The 25,268-nt window shown below is 45.5% G+C and overlaps 1 protein-coding gene across 3 annotated transcripts in view; it reads left to right on the top strand.

Annotated features, from left to right (window-relative positions):
• The window catches only part of LOC144341470 (SH3 domain and tetratricopeptide repeat-containing protein 1-like), a 52,194-nt gene that overhangs the window by 4,819 nt on the left and 22,107 nt on the right, over positions 1-25,268 (top strand). For 2 of the 3 annotated variants that reach the window (XM_078005023.1, XM_078005024.1), the window contains exons 3-4: positions 21,403-21,452; positions 21,586-21,703. In XM_078005023.1, the coding sequence (XP_077861149.1) occupies positions 21,426-21,452; positions 21,586-21,703 (145 nt within the window). In that variant the 5' untranslated portion in view covers positions 21,403-21,425. Of the gene's footprint in view, positions 1-21,402; positions 21,453-21,585; positions 21,797-25,268 lie in introns of all 3 variants that reach the window. The other variant, XM_078005021.1, reaches the window with a different exon arrangement.

The raw sequence follows: 25,268 nt of genomic DNA on the forward strand, positions 1-25,268 counted from the left end.
AGGCACGTGCCACCAAGCCTGGCTAATTTTTGTATTTTTAGTACAGACGGGGTTTCAGTATGTTGGCCAGGCTGGTCACCAAATCCTGACCTCGTGATCCACCCAACTTGGCCTCCCAAAGTGCTGGGATTACAGGCGTGAGCGACCACACCCAGCCATGAAGATCCTTCTTAAATGAAAAAACCGTTCCTCTGACTTGATGTGAGGCTGTTGGTGAGACTGATAGCAGTGGAGACAGGTCCATCAGAAATGGAGCTAAACTTTGTTTTCTGGAGTATTTTGATGGCCTGCCCTGATCATGTAAGTTTTGCTAAGAAGTCATTAGAGTAATTCCTCTACTGGAAGAAATACCATATGGGGAATTTGGGACCTTCCCTTTTCAAGTTTTGCACAAAGGACTCTTCATGGGCGAAAAGTACATGATTCCAGGTCCATTTCTAGAATGGAAACAGCTGCATCAACCCAACAGCGATTCACATTCCTGAGTTTGAGAGAATCTGATTGTTTCAAGGCTGAAGCCAAAAGCCCAATAAACAATGTTTGTACCTTTATTCATAGTTAGGAATTAGGTGCATCCTGTGGTCAAGCAAACAACTGATGGTGGTCACCAAGTAGTTTAAAACCAAGTAGGACCTCATTTTATCATGTGGGTGTTTTTGATTTTCTTAACTAAGTTTTTATTTTCCTGTGCAATAAATGACAAACTCTGACTTGAAATGCATTTCCTTTAATAAACCAGAATCTAGGGCCGGGCGCGGTGGTTCACGCCTGTAATCCCAGACTTTGGGAGACCGAGGAGGGTGGATCACGAGGTCAGGAGATTGAGACCATCCTGGCTATGGTGAAACCCTGCCTCTACTAAAAATACAAAAAATTAGCCGGGCATGGTGGCGGGCGCCTGTAGTCCCAGGTCCTCGGGAGGCTGAGGCAGGAGAATGGCGTGAACCTGGGAGGCAGACCTTGCAGTGAGCGGAGATCACGCCACTGCACTCCAGCCTGAATGACAAAGCAAGACTGTCTCAAAAAAAAAAAAAAGAAAAAAAAAGAAACCAGAATGTATAGTCCTAAGGTTTTTAACCTGGCTTTCAGGACTTTATGAAGTCCCCAAAATCCTGTGCAACAATTTTGTGTATCTGCATCCATGTGTGTTTATGGGGAGATGATTTATAGCTCTCCATACTTTTTCAAAGTGGTTGGATTCCAAAAAATTTTAGAATACACCACTTTGGCCTGGTGTGGTGGCTCACACCTGTAATCCCAGAACTTAGGGAGGCTGAGGCAGTAGGATCCACTGAGGTCAGCAGTTTAAGACCAGCAACATAGCAAGACCTCCACCTCTACCAAAAAAAAAAAAAAGAGAGAAAGAATGCTGGGCATGGTGGTGCACACCTGTGGTTCTAGCTGCTCGAGAGGTTGATCACCTGATCCCAATAATTTGAGGCTGTAGTAAGTTAGAATTATACCACCGCACTCCAGCCCAGGCAACAGAGCAAGACCCTCTCTCAAACAAAAACAAAAAACCATATCACTTAATATACTATTGTTGTTGGTCAAATATCAGATTTTGTTTAAAAACTAAATACTCTTTTTTTTTTTTTTTTGAGATGGAGTCTCGCTCTGTCGCCCAGGCTGGAGTGCAGTGGCATAGTCTCAGCTCACTGCAAGCTCCGCCTCCTGGGTTCACACCATTCTCCTGCCTCAACCTCCTGAGTAGCTGGGACTACAGGCGCCTGCCAGCACGCCTGGCTAGTATTTTGTATTTTTAGTAGAGACGGGGTTTCACCGTGTTAGCCAGGATGGTCTCGATCTCCTGACCTCGTGATCCGCCCACGTTGGCTTCCCAAAGTGCTGGGATTACAGGTAAATACTCATTTTTAGCAAAGTTGTACAGGCCTACAGTTCTAAGAGTCAGAAATTAACAAGGCTTAGGACAAAACCCAGCAATCCCCCACCTTACCCTTCTCCACTCTGATCCCTGCTCCTTGGAGGTTACTGTGTTTATGTTTTAGCTCGTTCTTCTAGATTGTGTGAAAGACAGGGAGGTGTCCTACTATGGAAGACAAGGATTCAGGCTGCTTACCTTCCCCGCTCCTCCTGTTGCCCACGTTTTTCTCCCCCATCCTCTCAGTATAATTATTGTGCTAGTGAGGCCAGGCACGGTGGCTCGTGACTTATCCCAGATTTTTGGGAGGCCGAGGTGGGCAGATCACTTGAGGCCAGGAGTTGAAGGCCAGCCTGGCCAACACAGTGAAACCCCGTCTCTACTAAAAAATACAAAAATTAGTCAGTTGTAGTGTTGCACACCTGTAGTTCCAGCTACTCAGGAGGATGAGGCACAAGAATTGCTTGAACCTGAGAGGTGGAGGTTGCAGTGAGCTGAGATCGCACCATAAGCTGAGATTGCACCACTGCACTCCAACCTGGGCAACAGAGGTAGACTCTGTCTCAAAAAAAATTATTGTGATAGTGGGATACATAGTATAATAGTGTATATATTTAGTATTCTTCCTGGTTTTTGGCCCACAGCTTCTAAAACCCTTGTAATTTCCTGAGTGATAGGAACATCATTGGTTATAATATTTGGTCTTAGGTTTCAATACCTGACACAAGAGCTTCTAAGACTTTGGGAATCTCTGGGGCGATAGGAGTGTCTTTTGTATGATAATGAGATGACAGGGGGCTTCGGCCCCTAGACAGGTTCAGGATCAGGGCTGGTTGCCAGAAAGATGAGTCATGATTATAGAGTTGGACATGTCAGCCCCACACCTACCTCTGGGAGGGGAGATGAGACAGGCTGGAGATTGAGCTAGTCACGGGTAGCCAGTGACTTAATCATGTTGATGTTATTAAAACTCCATAAAACCCTCTAAATACTGGGTTTGGGGAGCTTCTGGTTTGGTGAACTCATTTGGTGCTGGGGAGGTGGCACTTCCAGGCATGGGAGCCTCGACCTCTCTGCCCCGTGGTGTGCCCTGTGCCTCTCTTGCATTTGGCTGTTCCCGTGTTCTCTTCTTTGTAATAAACCAATAAGAGTAAGTAAGTGCCAAGCACTTTGCGTCTGTCACCTCTCTTACTTTTTCAGCAACACTGTGTGGCAGATAATGTCCTCATTTTGCCGGTGACAAAATGAGACTGATGCATTGAGTAACTTGCTCAAGGTCACATAATAAGCGGAATTCAAGCTCTGACTCCAAAGCCTGTGCTTTTAACGAGCATGCTGCATACGCGGCCTCTTTATTTGTTAGGAGTTTCGGTGTCTCTAGGGCCTGACACCAAGTTGACCGTTGTGGCCTAGAGCTGTTATAAGGGAGCTTTTAGCGGCCCTGCTGAGAACAGAGCCAGCACCTCCGGATTGGCAGGGCAGGGGCTGTTCCTGCTGGGAGCTGCAGGTCACTCCCTGTAGCCCTTGGCTGATCTTGCTCATCCACTCCCTCCCTCATTCAGTAGTTCCTGAGTGCCGCCTCTGTGCGGAGGAGAAGGAGGCAGCCTTCCAGCCCAGGTGGGGCCTGCAGGTACACAAAGGGAGAGGCAGCTGTGCGCTGAGCTGGCTGTAGGCTGGGACAGTGTGGCTCCAGAGGTGGCGATAGAATGCTCTGGGACTGCAGAGAGAACACATGCTTGTGAAAGGGAGGAAGGGGCAGTCACCGCAGAGGAGGTGTACTTGAGTTGGACTTTGAGGGAGGAGTTGGATTTCCACAGTGGAACCGAGCAGCTGAGGCTTTCTCAGCAGCTGAAGATTACAGCCAGCCAGCCTCAAATGTTCAGTTTTTCCTGAATTCCCTTTTTTAAGAGAGCGCAGTAAGTTTTCAACAGAGATAAAGCAGTCACCTCCATGTCATTCATGTTCTGCAAATCCTATGTGTAGTTGTTGATGCTTAGCAGATGGGGGCAGCCTGGGCCATAAGAGAAGAGCCTGTGTGTCCACTTGTTTGGACATCAGTCAGGTGTGGCACAGGGCAGTGATCACTGCCTTCCCCTGAGGACCTCAGTTGTACTTTTATGTGGAGAGGACAAAGAAAGCTGTTGTACAGGGGGCAGGAGACATTTCAACTGCAAAGCAAGGCACAAAATACACATAGTCTGTGCCCTGCATGAGAAACCTAGCAGAACTGTGTGCTGATTCCACCCCTGCCTCCCCTTCTGAGAGCGAACCGTCCATTGTACCATGGTGGAAGGCATTTCTGAAGCCTCTGCAATCGGAGTGATCTGTTACTTGCCCATTGAGCCTTGGGGCAGCAACCAGATGGTGTGGCTGAAACACAGGCCTTGGCCAGACATGGTTGGTCATGTTGGTTCTGCCACTGATTGTGAATTACAAAACCTTGGAGAAGTCATTGTCTTTGTGTGTGCCTCTCATGTAAGATGGGGAACACTGTGGCCATTGCAGAAAAGCAGATAGGTGGAGCGAGTATGGAGTGCTTTGTGTGTGTGTGTCATACGGTGAATGAAATGGCACTGATTGACGTTATTGATAGTAATAACAGGTTTAATTCAGGAATAAAACTGGTAAAGTAGGCCAGGTGCGGTGACTTACGCCTGTATTCCCAGCACTTTGGGAGGCCAAGGCGGACGGATCATGAGGTCAGGAGTTTGAGACCAGCCTGGCCAATATGGTGAAACCCCATCTTTGCTAAAAATACAAAAATTAGCTGGGTGTGGTGGTAGTCCTGGGTGTGCCTGTAGTCCCAGCTACTTGAGAGGCTGAAGCAGGAGAATCGTTTGAACTCGGGAGGTGGAGGTTACAGTGAGCCGAGATGGTGTCACTGCACTCCAGCCTGGGCTAGAGAGTGAAACTCCATCTCAAAAAAAAAAAAAAACCTGGTAAAGTATTTTACCCAGCCTAGGTACATGTGGTAGAGCCGAATGAAAGCTTAGAAAAAGATGACTTGAGAACTAGCCCAGCAGAGGAATCAGGTGGGATGTGTTGTTACTGAGTAAGTGAAATTTGCACCTGCTTTCTCCCAGGCCTCGCTGAGTTGTGTACAACAGAGAGCTCAGGTGTTGGGGGCAGTTGACCGGTTGAAGAATGCATTGCTATTATGTGAGGAACATTGGGCTTTGAAAAAGCAGAACTGGATCCACGTTCTTGCCTGGTAACTCTAACTATCATCTAGTTTGTAAAGGGGAATACAGTTCACTGAAAAATTCTTATGACCGTGGGGAAAGGATTGGGGCGTCTGCATTGGTGTGTGTAATATAGGTCGTATGAAAGAGCATTTAGGCTGGAGGGAGACTTTTCATCTCTATAACTTTACTTTCACAGGACAATTCCATCATGATTTGAAGATTTTTGAGTCAAAACTACATTGTTCTGCTATGTGTTTTGGGGCAAATTTATACATACAATTTGCTTAAATATTTCAGATGATACAAGAATATATGTGTAGCATAAAAAGCTGAAATTTGCATTTCCCCTTCTCTAGAAGTAACCATTGTGAACAGTTAAGTCTGTATTCCGCTATTTTGTGTATTATAAATACACTGTGAATATATGAGTCTATATATACATATATGTTACAGAAACACATTTTTAGAGATGGAATATTGCTGTGTTGCCCATGCTAGTCTCAAACTCCTGGGCTCAAGTGATCCTCTCGCCTCAGCCTCCCAAAGTTTTGGAATTACAGGCGTGAGCCACCGCGCCTGTCCTGGATGAGTATATTTATTAATTGCTAAGTTACTCTGTTCATTACGTGTCTATTGAACTCCCCCATGTGCCAAGCATTGTTCTGAATACCTTATATGCACCAATTCACTTAATTTTTAGAGAAGCTCTATTGTTGTGTCCCTTTTACAGTGAGGAAACTGAACCACAGAGAGGCTGGGGACGTTGTCTAACATCACACAGCCAGTGCTGTTGGAATTGAGGTTGGAACCCAGACAGCTGGCTTCAGATCTCTTAGCTGTTATCATAGATGGCACACCCAAACCTTAGGGCCACCTCCCAAGCCTTGCCTGAGCTCTGCCTGAGCTCTGCGAGAGCCGTGTATGTGAGGTTTCTTTCCTCTTTAAGAACACAAGTCTTGGAATTGTCCCAGACCCTGGTAGGAGCTCTTGAGGACCAAAAAACAGGGGTTCTTCAAGCCTGCCCCAAGGCCAGATCTCTGATTTAGCTACTTGGAAGGCAGACGTGGAAGAGAGTAATTTTGCCAGAACAAAAAGTCAAGATGTCTGGGCTGACTCGGCCAGATGCGGTGGCTCATGCCTGTAATCCCAGCACTTTGGGAGGCCGAGGCAGGTGGATCACCTGAGGTCGGGAGTTCGAGAGCAGCCTGGCCAACAAGTTGAAACTCCATCTGTACTAAAAATATAAAAATTAACTGGGCGTGGTTCTGGGCGCCTGTAACTCCAGCTACCAGGGAGGCTGAGGCAGAATTGTTTGAACCCGGGAGGCAGAGGTGGCAGTGAGCTAAGATTGCACCACTGCAGTGCAGATTGGGTGACAGAGTGAGACTCCATCTCAAAAAAAAAAAAAAAAAAAAAAAAGAGGGAAGGGGAATGGCTGGGCTGTCTCATCCTGGGGAAGAGGCCCTACAGCAGCCGTAGGACCTTGGCCACTTGGTTGGAAAAGAAGGAAGGAAAAGCTTCACCCATGGCGGTGACCTGGACTGCAGAAACCACACTAAACAGTCCACGTCCTGGAGCCTGGCCACCCCATTTGCTTCTCTTCTCCTTGGGTAGAGGGTGTGGGGAGCTTTCTACCCTGGAGGCTGAGCAGTGCAGCTTCTAACCAGGGTAGGCGTTTGTCTGTTCCTGGGAATACAGACAGCATTCTCATAAGCAGCCCAAATACTCCTGAACAGCTTTTTGTAGGGTGGGGTGGAGCGGGGCAGAGGGTCATTTTGACTCATAGGTACCTTTTCCACTTTCACGGCTGATAACTGTGTTACAGATTAAAGTTTTGTTTTTGATACTGAAGAGGGCTTAAGAGAGTGAGCTATTATGGCACATCTAAGTCTGCTAAAATAGAACCGCGGGGTAGTGTAGGAAAATCTCTTCTAAATTATGGATCATATATGGTGAACGTTAGAAGCCATGTGTACCTAAGTTGACAAATCAAAACATGGCTTGTCTTTGGGTGACCCAGGTAAGTCTGGATGCCACTGCGCCTTGTGTGAACACAGGATGCTGAGGTGCAGGGATCAACAGGCTTTTTCTGGACATCTTGCACTTCTCCCTTGGGGTAAAGTGGGGCGGCAGTAGGAGCACACAGCTGTTGGGCCCCTAATATTTGTCAGCTGTTTTACATGTGGGATTCCATTTAATGCAATCTTAGAGGTAAAATTATTTTATTGAAGATGAAGATAGAAGCTTAGAGAAGTTAAGAAAATTGTTCAAGGTCACGTCATTTGTTTTTTTTTTTTTTTTTTTTTTTTTTGAGACAGAGTTTTGCTCTTCTTGTCTAGGCTGGAGTGCAATGGCGTGATCTTGGCTCACCACAACCTCTGCTTCCCAAGTTCAAGTGATTCTCCTGCCTCAGCCTCCCGAGTAGCTGGGATGACAGGCATGAGCCACCACACCAGGCTGATTTCATATTTTTAGTAGGGACGGGGTTTTTCCATGTTGGTTAGGCTGGTCTTGAACTCCCAACCTTGGGTGATCCGCCCAACTCGGCCTCCCAAAGTGCTGGGATTACAGGTGTGAGCCACCACGCCTGGGCAGGGCCATGTAATTTAAGTGGAAAGATGAAGTACTTGATGAACTCAGAAGTTTGACTTCAAAGCCCTTGATCTTTCCATAACACATGGTTCCTTCCCCGGTTAGTGGGGAGTGACTGAAGAACTCAAGGAAGTTGTGTTTTGTGGAAAGAAGACCTGAGGGGTGTATGGTCTTTCCAGGCTTGGAATTGCCATGCTGGGCTTCTGAATTGTGTAGCTGGGCCATAGAGAGAGAAGCCCCTCATTTAAGACTTATTCTTTGGGGGAAATAAAGGAAGGCTGCCCACATGAGACAGGCAGAGATGACTTTCTCAGAGCTGCTGTGGCAAGGGAGTCGGCACCATCACTTGCGTGTGGCAGAGACTGACATGCAAGTGAGTGGCAGATGAGGAGTGGGGAAGCTTCAGGATGGAAAAGAATGGCTCTCAGTGGAGGCTGTTGTGGGGGCTGGAGGCGGCTGTGCAGAAGTGGGGTGTCCTATGTGATTCGTTAGGGGTGTATTTGGCTTTCTTTGAATTATCCTAAATGGAAATAGGGGCCAAAATTAGGGTGGCTGTCAGTTTTGAGTCAAGTCCTGGCCACGGACAGAATCGTGGTTTAGTTTCTGGGTTGTGGAGAGAGAGCAGTCTGGCTTCCTGTCTCATGTGCTAGCCTGGCTGGCCTCCTAGCTGTTTACTGTAAATAGGGGATTGGTTTCCTGGGTGGGCAGCTACAGGTTGTGGTCTGAGTTCTGTCTTTATACATATGATCAGGCATGTTCTGTTTGTATATTCAGTCCCTCATTTTTCTTGTCAGTAAAAATATCAAATGACAAATTGGATACATTGGGAACTTTTTAGATGTCTGTGTCCCCTGGAGGAAGTTTTCACGTTCACATTTAATCAGAATGAATATAAACAATTGGGCCATTTATCTTGAAGTTGTAAAATAGGAAATCTTCAACAATACTACCTCAGCGCCATTTCCTGTCTGTCCATCGTTAGGGAATGTGTTTTTATCCCCCGCCGGCTCATCGTCCACCAGTTTGTGGTTGATCCACTTCTCTATACGTCTTGTCTTGTGTGCATCTCATTGTTTGCTAGTGTTAGCTTTCCCCTTCGTCAGTGTAGTTTATTTGTGTAGCCTCTGTTGGTAGGAAGTTATTTGTGGAATTTGTGAATGGAAGGGACCTTGGAGGTCTGCTAGGTCAGCCCAGTGATTTTCAAGATAAACAGAAATACAGGGAAATGTTCCAGCTTCTTTGGTGGCAAAACCAGGAATAGAAAGCAGTGTTCTTTGTGCCACAATGTCATTGGAAGACAACTCAAGGTGGGCCTAAAATGCAGAGTAACTAACTTTCATTTATCTCTGCTTCTGACTCTTGTTATCAGACATTTTAAATTGACCTTAATGTGTTCGCAGAAATATGAAAAGTTCTGACTTGTTTACATATAAGGTACTTCTTTGCCTACTCATTTGGTTGTTTTTTTCAACAGGATTGAAAAGACATTGTTATAAACTGAATGTTAATGTCCCCTCCAGATTCTTGTACTGGAACCCTAACTGCCAGTGTGATGGTATTAGGGGATAGGACCTTTGAGAGGTGATTAGGGTTAGATGAGGTCATGAGCGTGGGCCCTGGTCTGACAGGATTAGTGCCCTTAGAAGTAGAGAAACCAGGCCGGGTGTGGTGGCTCACACCTGTAATCCCAGCACTGCCTAGCTAATTTTTAAATTTTTTGTAAGGTCAGAGTCTTGCTGTGTTGTCCAGAGTGGTTTCAAACTCCTGGCCTCAAGCAGTCCTCTCACCTCAGCCTCTCAAAGCACTGGATTACAGGCGTGAGCCACACGCCCAGCCCAGTGATTTTTTGTTGTTAAGATCAAGGACGGGTTCCCTGGCTTGGCATTCAAGGCTCATGATCTGGGCGTGATATGCAAGTTGGGTTTCAGTGTTTCCATTCCCGCCATCAGCCTTGCATTCCAACTTGTTGCCTAAGCGCTGTTCTGAAGCCCAGCCTGAGAGCTGCATTTAGAATTTATACCTTCTCATCTCTTCATCTTCTTTGCCTATGTTCTTATCTCCATCTGGGACATCGTCTTCACCTGTGTTCTTATTTCCGTCTGGGACATCGTCTTTGCCTATGTACTTATCTCCATCTGGGACATCGTCTTCACCTGTGTTCTTATTTCCGTCTGGGACATCGTCTTCGCCTATGTTCTTTTTTTTTTTTTTTTTTTGAGACGGAGTCTCGCTCTGTCGCCCAGACTGGAGTGCAGTGGCGCGATCTCGGCTCACTGCAAGCTCCGCCTCCCGGGTTCACGCCATTCTCCTGCCTCAGCCTCCGGAGTAGCTGGGACTACAGGCGCCCGCCACCTCGCCCGGCTAGTTTCTTTTTGTATTTTTAGTAGAGACGGGGTTTCACCGTGTTAGCCAGGATGGTCTCGATCTCCTGACCTCGTGATCCGCCCGCCTCGGCCTCCCAAAGTGCTGGGATTACAGGCTTGAGCCACCGCGCCCGGCCTGTAGTCATATATTTTGAGTATGTAATATGAGCGACATTCAAAAGGTCCTGGAGAGTGAAAGGCAGTCCTACTCCCATCACTGCTCTGTGACCACTGTTGCCAGTTTTGTTTGTTTGTTTGCTTGTTTGTTTTTCCAAGATGGAGTCTTGCTCTGTCACCAGGCTGGCGTGATCTCAGCTCACTGCAACCTCCACCTCCTGGGTTCAAGCGATTCTCCTGCCTCAACCTCCTGAGTGGCTGGGACTACAGGCGCGCGCCACTATGCCCAGATTATTTTTGTATTTTTAGTAGAGACGGGGTTTCACCGTGTTGGCCAGGATGGTCTGGATATCTTGGCTTCTTGATCCACCTGCCTCAGCCTCTCAAGGTGCTGGGATTACATGTGTGAGCGACTGCACCCAGCCTATGTATCTTCTTTTTAAAACACAGATGTTGGCATAAGATAAACAGTGTTCTCCATCAGTTCCCCACTGGTAAATATTTAGGTTATTCCCAACCGTTTGGATTAATCAATGCTGAGTTGTACGTAATTCTTCCATATTTGCATCAATATGTTCATAGGATGCATTGCTAGAAATGGAATTGTGGGATTCAGGGTTCTGCACATTTTAAATGTTGATGGGTGTTGCTCGATTCCCTTCTGTTAGGGCCATACTGTTATCTCACTGTCAATGTGTAAGGGCGCCTATTTCTATTTCCTTGCCAACAGTTTGTTCTGACATCACACACACACATAAAAATAGCCCTTTGTTCCAAAAACATGGACATTTTACCTTTCTACTTAAAGTGTGAGCACACTGACTGAAGCTCTGTGTTGCAGTGATATGTGCTGCTAGGATTGTGGCTCTGTTTTGAATTTGCTAGCCAGGCTATGGCTTTCCAGTCAGTTATTTTTTGCTTTCTTCATGTTGTTCCTGCCGTTGGGCTGGGGTAACCTGTGTGAATTTCCTTCTACTGCCCAGCCAGATTTCCTTTCCAGTGGATGGGCTTAGTGTCTCATATGGCAGTCCTGTTTCCTGGTGATCTGGGCTTAGTGTGTCATCCGGCAGCCCTGTTTCCTGGTGATCTGGGCTGAGTGGCTCCATGAGAAGTTGCACCCATCTTCTCCAGTAGTGCGTCTTTTCACAGCAAGCAAAACATTTTCACCACTTTTCTAGCGGTACAGGCACTAGCTCTTTTCTGGGCATCAGGAGACCTGGCTTTGTTCTGGTTCAAGCAACAGCTGGTGAGTTACCAAAGACAAGTCGCATCTGGCCCCTGGTCCTTTGCTTTATAAGTGAATCGCAGTCCGAGTGGGCATCACTGCCCTGGTCTCTATGCGGTGCTGAGTGTTGTGGGGATGATGGCTAAGTGTCAGGATGCATTTCCACTGCTAGGGGATTACAGGCCAGCCAAAGACACAGGAGGAAAGCTAACAGCCCTGGGCAGGTACACACAACGAGAGGAGTTTGAAAGGGTGGTTCCAAGTTCCTTGGTGTGATTGATGTGATCACAATAAACATTTTATCTCTAAGTCTTGGGCCATTGGACCAAGAGAAGAGAGAGCTGGTGTTGAGTTGTAGTGAGAGGTGTGTGGTTCGTGTGCCTGCTGAGCCTGGCTGGGACTCAATTCCATTGAGTCCCATTCCATTTTACCTTCTGTTTCCACCTTTTTCGTGCTCCTGCTTGTTTCTCCAGAAAAAAATGCAATAAATTGCTTTCAAAAACTTTACAAAAGCCATAGATGCTTATTGAAAATAGTTCAAATGATATGGAAGACAGAAAGATAGTGAGTGTTTTTCTGTTGTGTGTTTGGATGAATGTGTCTTTGGGGTAGTCACTATTAACACTGGGTGTATTTCCTTCCAGATCTTTTCCAGTGTACCTACAAATATATATGTACACTTTGTAAAAAACAAAATAGTACCTGATAAACATTGAGTTCCCCTACTCCCACTGCACAGTCTACATGGACATCCTTTCATGGTGATACGATGAGACCTGATCGACTCCTTTTGTTCGCTGGAGGGGCAGGTAATAATAGCTACAGATAACTCACCTTCAGTGGGCATTTACCATGTGACAGGGTCTGTGCTCCAGGCAGGCTACATGAAGTGGGTCTTAAGGCTTTTTACAACAATGCTATGGGTGAACACAGTAATTGTTAACATTTTGCAAATGATAGAATTGCAGTAGAGAGAAGCAAAGCTGCTTGCTCAAACTCATGGCATGATTCCTGAGAGAGAGAGAACACTTTTAAAACAATTGTTGCTATAATCAGGTGATTTATGATCATTTCAAGAAATAGTGCATTCAGCGAATACATTTCAGGGTCTGGTACAGTCTGGGAGCTGGTCCTGAAAATGCACTGGGCTAGAGGTAAGGGAGCGGTCCATTGGCCCTGGACCGCTAGTGCAAGGAGGGAGGTCCCGGGGAGAGGGGGTATGGAGAGGAGGTCTCTGAACAAACCTTGCAACATCCATTTCTGCTGAGTCTGGTCCGAGGTCTGGGTCTTGACATGTACACTTTTCAGAGATACTTGGTTTTGATTTTTATCATGGCTCACCTGAGCAGCCATGGTTTCAAACTGCCTGGAGATGTGGTCTGGAAGGCCAGTGCTATGCCCATCCTTCCCGCTCCTGCAGGAGGGGAGTCATCCTGGACTAGAGGGCTTTGCCTGTAATCAGCTATCTCATAATAAGTGGATTTGATGCTGGTTTCGCTAGGTCAGGAAATTTCCCATTTGGAAGGAAAACTGATACTTGTTTTTGGGTTTTGCTGAGGAGTCACAGGGTTTAGAGCAGGGACTGGAGGTTTGTTGAGACACACGTGAGTGCACTCAAACATCTTCCATGAAACGTGGAAATAAAGACAGTGTTCCAGAGAGGTCCCTGGCTTTGGGATATACATATTTCAGTAACAGAATGGCACTGGATGTCTGCTGAATTTTTTTCATGCTATTTTGGCAAATTTTATTTGGGTGTGTGTCTCCTTTACAGACGGTATGACATCAGTTTTTGCCACCAAGTATTTACAGCCATTGGTCCCTCCTATGTGGGTCACTTTTGTGCCGTGGTTTCTTTGGGTAAATTGTAGGTCTCCTACCCAAAGCACATTGCCCATTTCAAGGTGCTCCTGGTTTCTGAACACCTGTGGCAGTGCCTTCCCTGTAGGTGAATCCAGCGGAGAAAGTACCCCTCCCCAGGAGGTGGGGACTGGTGATTGCCTGAGTGAGGAGGCCGGGGATGAGCCCTGGACTAGAATTTGGGACTGGCTGCTTTTTCCTTCCCCTCCTCTCCCTCCTATTTTGCCACCACCCCCACTTTTTAAAAATTTCTTATTAAAAATTAAGCAATTATTTTGGTTTCCTTTATTCGCTATTCCTTTCTAATCGCATGCAGAGTGAGCCTAGGACAGTGGAAAGGAAAGTTGTACTTAGCTTCAGATGATCCTACCAGTCCCGCATTGAGGGGCTTCCGCCAGGCAGCATCGTCAAGTGGCGTTGAGGTTCTCCTTTCAGTCCTCAGCGTTAACCAGCAGAGGCAGGTGGTACTTATTCCTGGTTAATGTTGAGGAAGTTGAGCTCAAAGTGGCTAAGGGAACTTCCCAAAGTCACATAGGAAGTAGCAGAGTAGAACCAAACACAGATTGTCTCTGAATCAGGCAGGTCGTCCGATTCCAAAATGGGCTCTTAATTTTTGGAGGTCAAAAAGCTGAACAGACACAGATATTTCTTTTTTTTTTTTTTTTTTTTTTTTTTCTTTTTGAGCTAGGGTTTTGCTCTGCTGCCTAGGCTGGTCTAGGCTCAAGCTGTCCTCCTGCCTTAGCGTTCTGAGTGCTGGGCTTACAGGTTTGTGTCACCACACCCAACCGAACAGACATTTCTTGAAAGAAGACATACAAATGGCCAAAAAATATGTGAAAAAAATGTTCAGTATCACTTACAATCAGAGAAATGCAAATCAAAACCGCAGTGAGGTATCATCTCACCGATTAGGATGGGTATTATCAAAAAGACAAAAAATAACAAGTGCTGGCAAGGATATGGAGACAAGGGAGCTCTTACAGGGTGTAGGGGGGTGTAAACTAGAGCAGCTGGCTGGGCGCGGGGTGCACGCGGACATCCCAGCACTTTGGGAGGCCGAGATGGGCAGATCACCTGATGTCAGGAGTTTGAAACCAGCTTGGCCAACATGGTGAAACCCCGTCTCTACTAAAAACACAAAAATTATCTGGGCATGGTGGATCACACCTGTAATCCCAGCACTGTTGGGCGACTGAGGTGGGCGGATCACTTGAGGCCAGGAGTTCAAGACCAGCCTGGCCAACGTGGTGAAACCGCATCTCTACTAAAAAATACAAAAATTTGCCAGGTGCAGTGGCAGGCGCCTGTAATGCCCGCTACTCAGGAGGCCGAGGCATGAGAACCACTGGAACCCGGGAGGCGGATGCTACAGTGAGCGAGCCGAGATTGCACCACTATACTCCAGCTTGGGCAACAGTGAGACTCTGTCTCAAAGAGAAAAATGAAAAAGAGTAAGAGTAAGCTAGGGCACCCACTATGGCAAACAGTATGGAAGTCCCTCAGAAAACTGCAAATGAAATTACAGTGTGATCCAGCAGTCCCACTACAGTGTAGATACCCAAAGAAAAGGAAATCAGTGTTGGAGGGGCATCCACACCTCTGTGTTTCCTGCAGCACTGTTCACCATAGCCAAGGTATGGAATCAGCCTCGGTGTCCAACAGCAGATGATGGATAGAGAAAATGTGGTCTTTATACACAGTGGAGTACTAGTCAGCCATAACACAGGATGAAGTCCTGTTATTCTCAACAATGTGGATGGAACTGGAAGATATTATGTGAAATAAGCCAGGGACAGAAAGTTACACAGCATATATTCTCTTATGTGGAAGGCAAAAGGAGTGGATCTCATGGAAGTTGAAAGTAGACAGAGGATCCTAGAGCGTTGGAAGGGTGGGGGAAGAGGGAGATAGGGAGAAATTTGTTAAAGGATGCAAAATTATAGCTGGATAGGAGTAAGTTCTAGTGTTTTATAACATAGGACGACTATAGTTAACAAGAATATATAGTTTCAGGCTGGGCACCATGGCTCATGTATGTAATCCTAGCACTTTGGGAGGCTGAGGTGGGTGGATCACCTGAAGTCAGGAGTTTGAGAGCAGCCTGGCCAATGTGGTGAAACCCCATCTCTACTAAAAATACAAAAATTAGCCGGGCATAGTGGTGGGTTCCTGTAACCCCAGCTACCAGGGAGGCCGAGGCAGGAGAATAGCTTGAACCTGGGAAGCAGATGTTGCAGTAAGCTGAGATCACACCACTGCACTCCAGCCTGGGCAACAGAGCAAGACTTTGTCTCACAAAAAAAAAAAAAGAATATATAGTTCCAGATAATTGGAGGAAGGGTATTGAACGTTACCAACACAAAGAAATGATAAATGTTTGAGATGGTGGATATGCTAATTACGCTGATCACATAAATTACATGTAATATAACATCACTATGTGTACTCCATACATATGTAGAGTGCACAATTATGTGTCAATTTAAAAAGAAAAAGCTGAACTTAGATTGCAATGGCTAAGTAGCTAGCTTTTTCATATTTTTGATATAGACCCGGGGCATTTATTTTAAGTAAACTACCCTTGGCTTCAGGAAATGTTTAGTATTTGAATTTTAGCCTTGCATTTTATTATACAGAGAAGTAAAACTGTAGGCTTGCTTTAGATACAGTCACAGGGGTTTGCCGTGATGACTTTTTGTGTAATGAGGGGGAAATATACCTTAATTAATAGGCATACATGCTCATTTTTCTCCCTCGTACACATTTTTAGTTGTTGTCCAGGCATTGTGATACTTATGTAAACAGTATGTGATATCTTAGGTAGGAATCAGAATTTTAAGGTAAGAATACTTAGAGTTATATATTTTTCAAGCTTTCAAAGTGGACATTTTACATGTCTATTATATAACTGTAATTAAATTTTCAAAAAGACAATACCTGTCTCATATGGGTGATGCTCTAGCATGTTTTGTTTGTTTGTTTCTTTCTTTTCTTTTTTTTTTTTTTTTTTTTTGTGTTCCACTTTCTCCCAGGCTGGAATGTAGTGGTGCAATCATGGCTCACTACAGCCTCAGCCTCATAGGCTCGAGAGATCCTCCCACCTCAGCCTCTCAAGTAGCTGGGACCACAGGTGTACAACACCATGCCCAGCTAATGTTTAAAATTTTTTGCAGAGACAGGGCCTCCCTCTGTTGCTCAGGCTGGTCTGGAATTCCTGGGTTCAAGTGATTCTCCTGCTTCATTCTCCCAAAGTGTTGTGATCACAGTCATGTGCCACTGCCTGGCCGCATATAAGTGGGATGATGACTTTAGCCTAGGAGTTCCACACCAGCCTGGGAACATGGCTCAAGACCCTGTCTCTACAAGAACTAAAAAAATTAACTGGTCGTGGTGGTACCTGCCTGTGGTCCCAGCTACTCCAGGAGGCTGAGGCAGGAGGATAACTTGAGCCCAGGAGTCAAAGCTGCAGTGAGCTCTGTTCTTGTCATTGCATTCCAGCCTGGGTGACAGAGTGAGACCTTGTCTCTTAAAAAATGTTAATGGCTACCTGATTATTCATAGGAAAAAAACCTGAACTCTGATCTAAACCTTATACCTCGTACAAAAATTAACTCAAAATGGATCATGGACTAAAATGTACAGTGCAAAATAAAGATGAAAAGAGGAGCTAGAGACTGGGAGAAACTATTTGCAAACCAGATGTCTGATAAAGGACTCATATCTATAATATATAAAGAACTATCAAAATTCAGCAGTGAAACCAAATCATCTACTTTGAAAATGAATAAAAGACCTGAAGAGGCATTTCAGATAACATATAAGCACAGGAAAAGATGTTCAACATCATGAGCCATCAGAAAAATGCACACTAAAGCCACATCACTATACACCTATCAGAATGCCTAAAATAAAAGGTAGTAACAAGACCAATGCTGGTGAGGATGCAAGGAAATGGGATCACTCACACTTGGCTGGTGGGAATGGAAGATGGTACAGCCATTCTGGAAAACAGCTGACAGTTTCTGAAAAAACTAAATGTGCAATTGCCATAGGATGCAGCAGTCACATTCATGGGCAGTTATCCCAGAGAAATGAAGACTTATGTTCACACAAAAGCCTTTATGTATCTGTTCATAGCAGCATTATTTATAAAGGCTAGAAACTGGAAACAGCCTGGAAACTGCTCAGCAGGTGAATGGTTAAACAAACTGGTGCACCCAGGCCCCAGATACCACTCTGCAGTAGTTAATGACATCGTTGTTCATCAGTCTTTCAAACTAGAAACCACTATCATGCTTAATCCCCTTTTTTCCATCCTGGGTCTGAGTGGACTTCATTTTGCATTTCTTTCCAATGCATTTTCCCTCTGTCCTTTCTGGTTGCGCCTCATGCCTCATTTGAACTATTGTAAGAGCCACTGAATTGTTTCTCTGCCTCATCATGGAATCCTTTCTACACTTGATGCCCCGCATTGTCATTGGAACAATCTTTCCAAAACATGAACAAACTAACTTAAAGGAATATCCCACGTAGCCTTCCAAATAAGTATAAGCTTTCTGTTAGAAGTTTTACTTCTTGTCTATAGGGAACCCCAGAACTCTAGAGAGACGGATTTGCTGTCTGCATTTTAAGATCAGGCAGAAATCCCTGGAGGGGCCCATGTGGAATATTGGCACAAATACTGGTTGTAGAATCAGAAGCCCTCATATCCTGGTTCTAACACCAGCTGGATGTTCTTGGGAAAGTTTTGGTTTCATAACCTCAGAAACTCCATTTCTTAAGAAATGGAGATGAGGAAGCTTACTGAAGGGATCACACAAGGCTGCTGGGAGGAGCGGATGAGGGGCTTGGTGAAAATGCTGTGTAATCCATGAAGCCCGTTATATGTGTGAGAAGTGGAGCTGTGTGAATAGCGGTTCTGGAATCACTGTATGAAAACGATGGAAAGCACATTCATATTTCTGCCTGATGATACCACTGGGCACCTGTGTTGTACATGCCTGCAACATGAGTGAGGCCCGGGTCAGTACGGCTCACAGTTTGGTTTTCATGCAGTTAGAAAGGCCCGAGAGGACCCTTCCCCCCTCCAGCTGTAGGAAGGAGGTGGCTGTCTCCTGCCTATATTTGGTGGAATTGTCTGTGGTTCCTTAGGGACAGGAATGCAGGGAGTGGGGGGGAGAAAGCCGGCCTGACTGCTCGCTAGTCAGCCTTCCCCCAGGGAGGAGTGGAGGGGTCATTTCGTGGTAACCTGCCACGTCTTTCTTAACCCATCTGCTCTTAGAAATGACCAGCATGACAAGTAAAAGACCCGTTAGAGACAGATGGGCTGTGTGTCCCCTGCGTTTATGGCTTTGTGGCCTCAGAGCTGTCAGGACTCGATAGCTTTCTGGGGAATGCTGGGTCAGCCAAGGGGCTGAAAATAGTGAGAGGAAGAAAATTCCCCCTCGCTGCTCTGCTCTGGGAGTGGTTACTGAGGAGAGCAGCATGGAGAGCCCAGCCGTGGGGTCCCTCTCAAGCACGCCCTCACCGCAGTGGGAATGCAGGTCTCAACCTCCCTAGGCCTCCGTGATTTTCGTCTGTCACATACTCACCTCCAGCAGGGATGTCTATGGTGATGAGATGAGGGAGCATCATAGCAGATGTGGCACTTAGTAGGCTTGCGATGAGTGGACGCTGGCGTCAGTGGAACAGGAGACTGGGCGCTGCGTGTGGACGCACTCACGTGCTGGTGGCATGGGTGGACAGAGGAGAGAGGGACGCTCTGCCATTCTCCTTTTGGCCTGTCACCCCCGCTGTTTTGAACAGAATCCGTGAGTGTATTCTGTTGCCCCAGTCAACTTGGTAGGCTGATTGCTCAGTTTTCTGCTTCCACATTTGATTTCTTATGAATGGGAAAAGGAATACTTCAGTTACTTTTCTGGTTGATGGCATATATTCCTTGATATCACCTTAATGCTTTTTAATTTCTATGTATTTTGGATGCTGGAGCTTGCCTGACATCTGTGGTTTTATGCCTCACCCTCTCGTGTAACTGTTGGCCACACCAGGACCAGAGAGAAGTGACCAGACCGATTGGTAGCAGGGCTAGGACTGGAATTCCTCAGCCTTTTGGCACCCAGCAGGCTCTGTTTTCTGTATTGCACTGCTCTTCCCTATTTCGACCCCTGTTAGGACAGTGGATGTGAAATGTAGCTGGGCACTTTTGGGGGTGTGTTAGGAGTGTGGCAGATGCCTCAGACTGGCATTTTCCCCTGATTCTGAATTCTCATGGCTCAGAGTCAGTCTCTAGGCTACGGACCGGGAAGATACAGGAAGTTGTTTTGTGTGGCAAACTTTGCCTGGGCATTTTTTTCACCCGGCAATTTATTTGGTTTGGACTGGAATAAATCTCTGATATTGGTTTCTTTGCCAATATTATTAGGGAGTCGAGCCTGACTTGTTAACTTAGCCCGATTCGTAGTGCTTAGAATCTCAGTGAGTGTGTGTTGAACTGAGCGGAAGTGTGAGAACATCTTGGATAGTGGTTTGCAAACCTAGCTGCATCTGGGGGGCTGTGAAAAAAGCATGCGTGCTTACTCCAGACCAGTTGAAATAGAATCTGCAGGAATGGAGCCTGGGCAGCTATAGTGCTGTTAAAAACTGATATACCATAAAGGTTGAGATCCACTGATCCACAGTGAATTGGAGTCCTGGATCATAGACATGCCTTATGCTTTCACCAGCTTAGAATGGTTCTTGTGCTTTAGAACTGTGAAAAAAAGTGTTATGCAAACAAATGTGGAAATAGCCTAAATGCCACCTCCTGTTACTACCTGCCATGAAGTATATTTACCAGTTATTCACTCTATTCTGATCTCTACCCGTTCCACCTTTTCTTCATGGAACAATGATTTGACAGTTGGTTATGCAGAACCAGAGTAAGTGTAGTTTGATTGGCGGGAAACAATTTTGGGTATGAAGTACTCTTTAGGCATTTATTGAACTCTTGTTTGTACCACTGCTGTGCTGGACAGTTTATAAATATTCCTTCTTTAAACAAGGCCTATGGAGTCAGGCTGCCTGCGTCTTGCTAACTAGCTGTGTCATCTGGGGCAAGTTTTTAAGCTTATATAAACCTGACTTTCAGCTATGAAATGGGATGACAAGGAGTCATTATCATCTCACAGGATTGTGCAAATGTGTGTGTAAAGTGCTTAGTTTGGTGCCTAACACATAGTAACTACTCAGTAAAGTTATTATTACACCATCATCATCATATTTAAATGTAAATATTAAGAGCTAATAAATTTGTAAAGGTAGTATATACCCTTACGCCTTGAACCAAAGACTAGTTTAGTTTTAAGTGGTTGGGTTAATTTATCACTTAAATATTAGCCTCTTGAATACCTTGAATTTCAATTGAACGTAGCCAGAGGATTTCATAATTGGACTGTTGCCTCTGGAAGTTGGAGCTTTGTTTGGTTGGTTGGTTTCACTTCCTACACTAAGCATGTGGCTGTGTGCATCTTTATGGTGACTTCCGGTACTGGGGAATCAAAGCTTCATTCGCTTCTTTGGAGGAGATGATCTTATGCCATATGAAGCACTCAGACTTCGTTAACTATGTACCATCCAGACAAGACCAGGTGCTTCCCATGGCAGCCTGTCCTTTTCTTAGCTCTCTCATCAATCTAGCCTGTTCCTTCTATTCCTCTTTCTATTAGAACTCCTCTTCGAACAAGGAATGTTGTTTTGTCACTGCTAGGTCCCCAGCAATTAGTAATGCCTAGCACATACTAGGTGCCTCCTGAATGTTAATAGGTGATAATCTAGCAGAACACAAGATAAATCCGCAGGTTGAGATTTAAGCTGTGTGGTATGAACGCTGCATTGGCAAACTTATTGAATTAATTTTGTTAATACAAGTTTAACATGTCTTAGTAACTGACTTAGTTCAGTAATCATTTACTGAGTGTCTTCTAGGCCAGACATTTTTGTTAATACAAGTTTAACATGTCTCAGTAACTGACTCAGTTCAGTAATCATTTACTGAGTGTCTTCTAGGCCAGACATTTTTGTTAATACAAGTTTAACATGTCTTAGTAACTGACTTAGTTCAGTAATCATTTACTGAGTGTCTTCTAGGCCAGACATTGGGGACAGAAAGGTAATAATATATGATCCCTGCCTCATGCACAGGAAGTCTAGTGTGATGGACAGACATGTGCCAATGGCTGCCATGGAATATGGTGAGTATTAAGATAAAGGGGCACCCTGTGTGCCCTTGGAGCACAGAGCAGGGCTTGTGTTATGGGAACATGGGCTGCATGTGAAAACACAATTTAAATTAATTTTCTTTTTTCTTTTTTTTTTTTTGGACAGAGTCTTGCTTTGTCATCCAGGCTGGAGTACAGTGGTGTGATCTTGGCTCACTGCAACGTGCTCCCCCCAGGTTCAAGCGATTCTCGTGCTTCAGCCCCCCGAGTAGCTGGGATAACAGGTGTGCACCACCATGCCTGGTTAATTTTTGCATTTTTAGTAGAGATGGAGTTTCACCATGCTAGCCGTGCTGGTCTTGAACTCCTGACATCAGGTGATCCTCCCATCTCGGCCTTCCAAAGTTCTGGGATTATAGGCATGTATGTGTTCATCCTTTTAAATATCTGCGGGTAGCACTTAACTTTAAATGGGTACTAATTAAACTATTGAATGACTTTAGTATGGGTTGAATGACTTTGCTCGGTCCTCATTTTTAATTTCCTTCATTAGAGGAAAAAAAAAAATGCAGGTTGAATATCCCTCATCCAAACTGCTTGGAATCAGAAGTGTCTCAGATTTTTTTGCATTTTTGGATTTTTGAATATTTGTATTGCACTTGCTGGTTGAGCATCCTGAATTCAAAAATCCAGAATCTGAGCTGCTCCAATGAACATTTCTTTGAGCGTCACGTCGGCACTCAAAAAGTTGTGGATTTCGGAGTTTCTGGTTAGGGAGACTCATCCTATATGGGTGCTGGATTGTCACAGGATTTCTGGACCAGAGGTTAAGTGACTAGGCTTTGGTTTCCGCTTTGTTCCTAAGCAGGCTGTTTTCTTCCATAATCTCAGCTTTAGATCCCCTGGTTGTCAAAGAAGGGGATGGGCCATTGATGTTTAAGGCCTCTGTTAGTTCTGACTTGGAGACACCTGGCTTCAGTTCACCTTCCTTAGGAGTGGACAAAGAATATGGGAATTTTGAAATTGTTAGTCAACATCTACAGGGTCATTGCAGCCTGGTTTTAGGTAAAGGCAATCTTTAGTGAGCCCAGGGAGAAGCACTGGTTTAGCTGTCAGCTGAGAGGGGTAAGCGGTCCTATTAAATTTTCTCTGTGTTAGTGAAAGCATTGTTAAGGGTCACAGCATTAGTGGAGCTCGCTGGAAAGAGGAGGGGAACTCACTGTTACAGGTTATATTGAATGTCTTTTCAGTCACTAAATGCTTTTTATGATATGTTTTTCAGGATTTCAGTGTTGTATGATTTCTCTGTATTAAGCACAGGAAATTAAACATCAGCAAAAAAGAATGCTCTTTCTTTATTTTTTTTTTCTTAGAGATGGAGTTTCGCTCTTGTCCCTCAGGCTGGAGTGCAGTGGCGTGATCTCAGCTCACTGCAACCTTGGCCTCCTGAGTTCAAGCGATTTTCCTGCCTCAGCCTCCCGAGTAGCTGGGATTACAGGTGCCCGCCAGCATGCCCGGCTAATTTTTGTATTTTTAGTACAGACGGGGCTTCGCCATATTGGCCAGGCTGTTCTTGATCTTCTGACCTCAGGTGATCCTCCTGCCTCGGCTTCCCAAATTGCTGGGATTACAGGCATGAGCCACCACGCCTGGCCTTGAATGTTCTTTCTATGGGAATCTACAAAAGCCAGCTTTTGAGCCTAGTAGCAGAAAACCTCTTCTTCATTGTTTAGCTGTGCTGTGAGCTTGGAGGAGGGCTTCAAGCCCAGCTGAAAAAGCTGTAGTATTTTATGTCAGTGGCTGTCTTGGAGAACTTAATGAGCACTGGGCTGGAGTGATACTGTCAGAGTTCCTGAGCTGTTTGAGGCTCTCAAAGCCTAGATACTGGGGTTGCCCAAATACATCAGCTGGACTCACTATTTCTCTCGGGAGTCGGGGGGTGGAAAATGCTGTTGTCTTAACTCTGCTCTTAATTTTACAGTGCTGTTATTAATGGTAAGAATGATTTCATACGTTTGTATTTTGCTTCGTAATTCACAGAGAATTTAAAAATCCATTATCTGATTTTATTCCCTCAGCAGTTCTGTGAAAAAGGCAGAGCAGTTTTCATATCTTCTGTTTTCCCGTGATTCTCTTGTGGCTCACAGAAGCTAAGAGCCTTCACCAAGGTCATAGGGTGAATGAGTTGCAGAGCTGGGAGTAGAGGCTCAGGCTTCTAGTGACCCTGTTTCTTCCTTGATAGCTCGCTCTGGTGGCGCTATGCTCAGGTAACTGCGCATGCTCGGTTTGGTCTTTCGTAAATCCCTGCCCCATTTTGGGGGAGGTTCTTGGGATGCTTCTATTCATTTTGGAGCATTTAAGTATCTTGTCCTCTCTCCCTCCTCCCAGATGCATGGGCATTTCTGCAGGCCCCCAGGCTGGCCCTTGTGAGTGGGAGTGTCTCCTGCCTGCACGTTGCTTGCACGCCCCCTTCTGAAGGTGCTCTTCCCCGCATGGAGCCCCCTCGTGCCTGCCTTCACACTGCAGGCTGTTCGGTAAATGTTACTGACTCAGCATCGTTGTTTTCTAGAAATGAGACGGGGTATGGAGGCCAAGTTCTTTTCTGTTTGAAGGCTGCCATGGTATCATCTTGCCTTCCCCGTGTGTGCTCCTTGAGGGTGTCGCTGTGCTGCCGTCATCTGTGTTCCCTAGGGTGCCTCCCTTGGAGTCCCAGCCATAGCAGACATGCAGTCAGTGCTCATGGCCTAAATAAGAGGAAGGCCAACGGAGCCATTAAATCTGGAAAATGACAAGTGAGGGAAAGGAATTTTTATTGAAGGCTTGTGAAAAAGAATCTTTTTAGAAAAGTTGACCTGTTTCTTAGCTGGAGCTGAATTTCAGCTCAGAAAAGCAGCTGTGTGCCCAGAGGGCTTTGGGATTTCAGTTTGGACAGATGAATTTAATTTGTTGTTGTATTATCCTTTTGTAGTTTTATTAGACCTTTCTCCCAAATGGAATCGATTTTTCTATAAAAGTCTCACTTCCTTTTTGAGAAGTGTAACACTAATTGTATGGGATGGTCTCCCAAAAGATTACCTGCCAGGAACCAAACACACTGCCTCAGACTCAGGCCCCTGGTTTCTGCCTGTGCAGCTGCAGGGGAGAGACGCACGCTCGAACTGAAATCAAGACGCATGTCTGCATCTTCTCTTTCTTTACTGCTGTTTCGGCTCTGAGCTGGCCTGCCTTCAACATCTAGGAGCTTGGTGGGTGTAGACACATTACGGTATGGAGGAGGGATATGGTGTTGCAACAGCCAGGAGACTCACTGAAGTCTCTGTTCTCTTCCTGCTCACTGCTCTGACTTTGTACAAGTCGCATTTGTAGGGCTGTGCACAGTGGTTTACACCTGTAATCCCAGCACTTTGGGAGGCCGACCTGGGAGGATCTCTTGAGCCCAGAGTTCGGAACCAGTCTGGGCAACATGGTGAAACCCCATCCCTACAAAAAATAAAAATTAAAAAATTAGCCAGGTGTGGTGGCTCATGCCTGTAATCCCAGCTACTGGAGAGGCTGAGGTGCGAGAATCACTTGAGCCCGGGAAGTCGAGGCTGCAGTGAAACATCATTACGCCACTGCACTCCAGTCTGGTCAGAGCAAGACCCTGTCTCAAAAAAAAAAAAAAAGAAAAACAAACAAACAGAAACCCATTAGTAATAGTGGCAGTAGTTAACTTTTGAAAGTTTGGAGAAAAGTTCCTAAATAACCTGTGACCATGGACAACTTACTTAGCCTTTCTATGACTCAGTTTCCTCATCTATGAAAAATGAGAGAATATGGTACTGATCTTACCGGATTTCAATGAGAACT

The sequence above is a fragment of the Macaca mulatta genome, chromosome 6, assembly GCF_049350105.2.
Source record: "Macaca mulatta isolate MMU2019108-1 chromosome 6, T2T-MMU8v2.0, whole genome shotgun sequence".
NCBI classification, from domain to species: Eukaryota; Metazoa; Chordata; class Mammalia; order Primates; family Cercopithecidae; genus Macaca; species Macaca mulatta.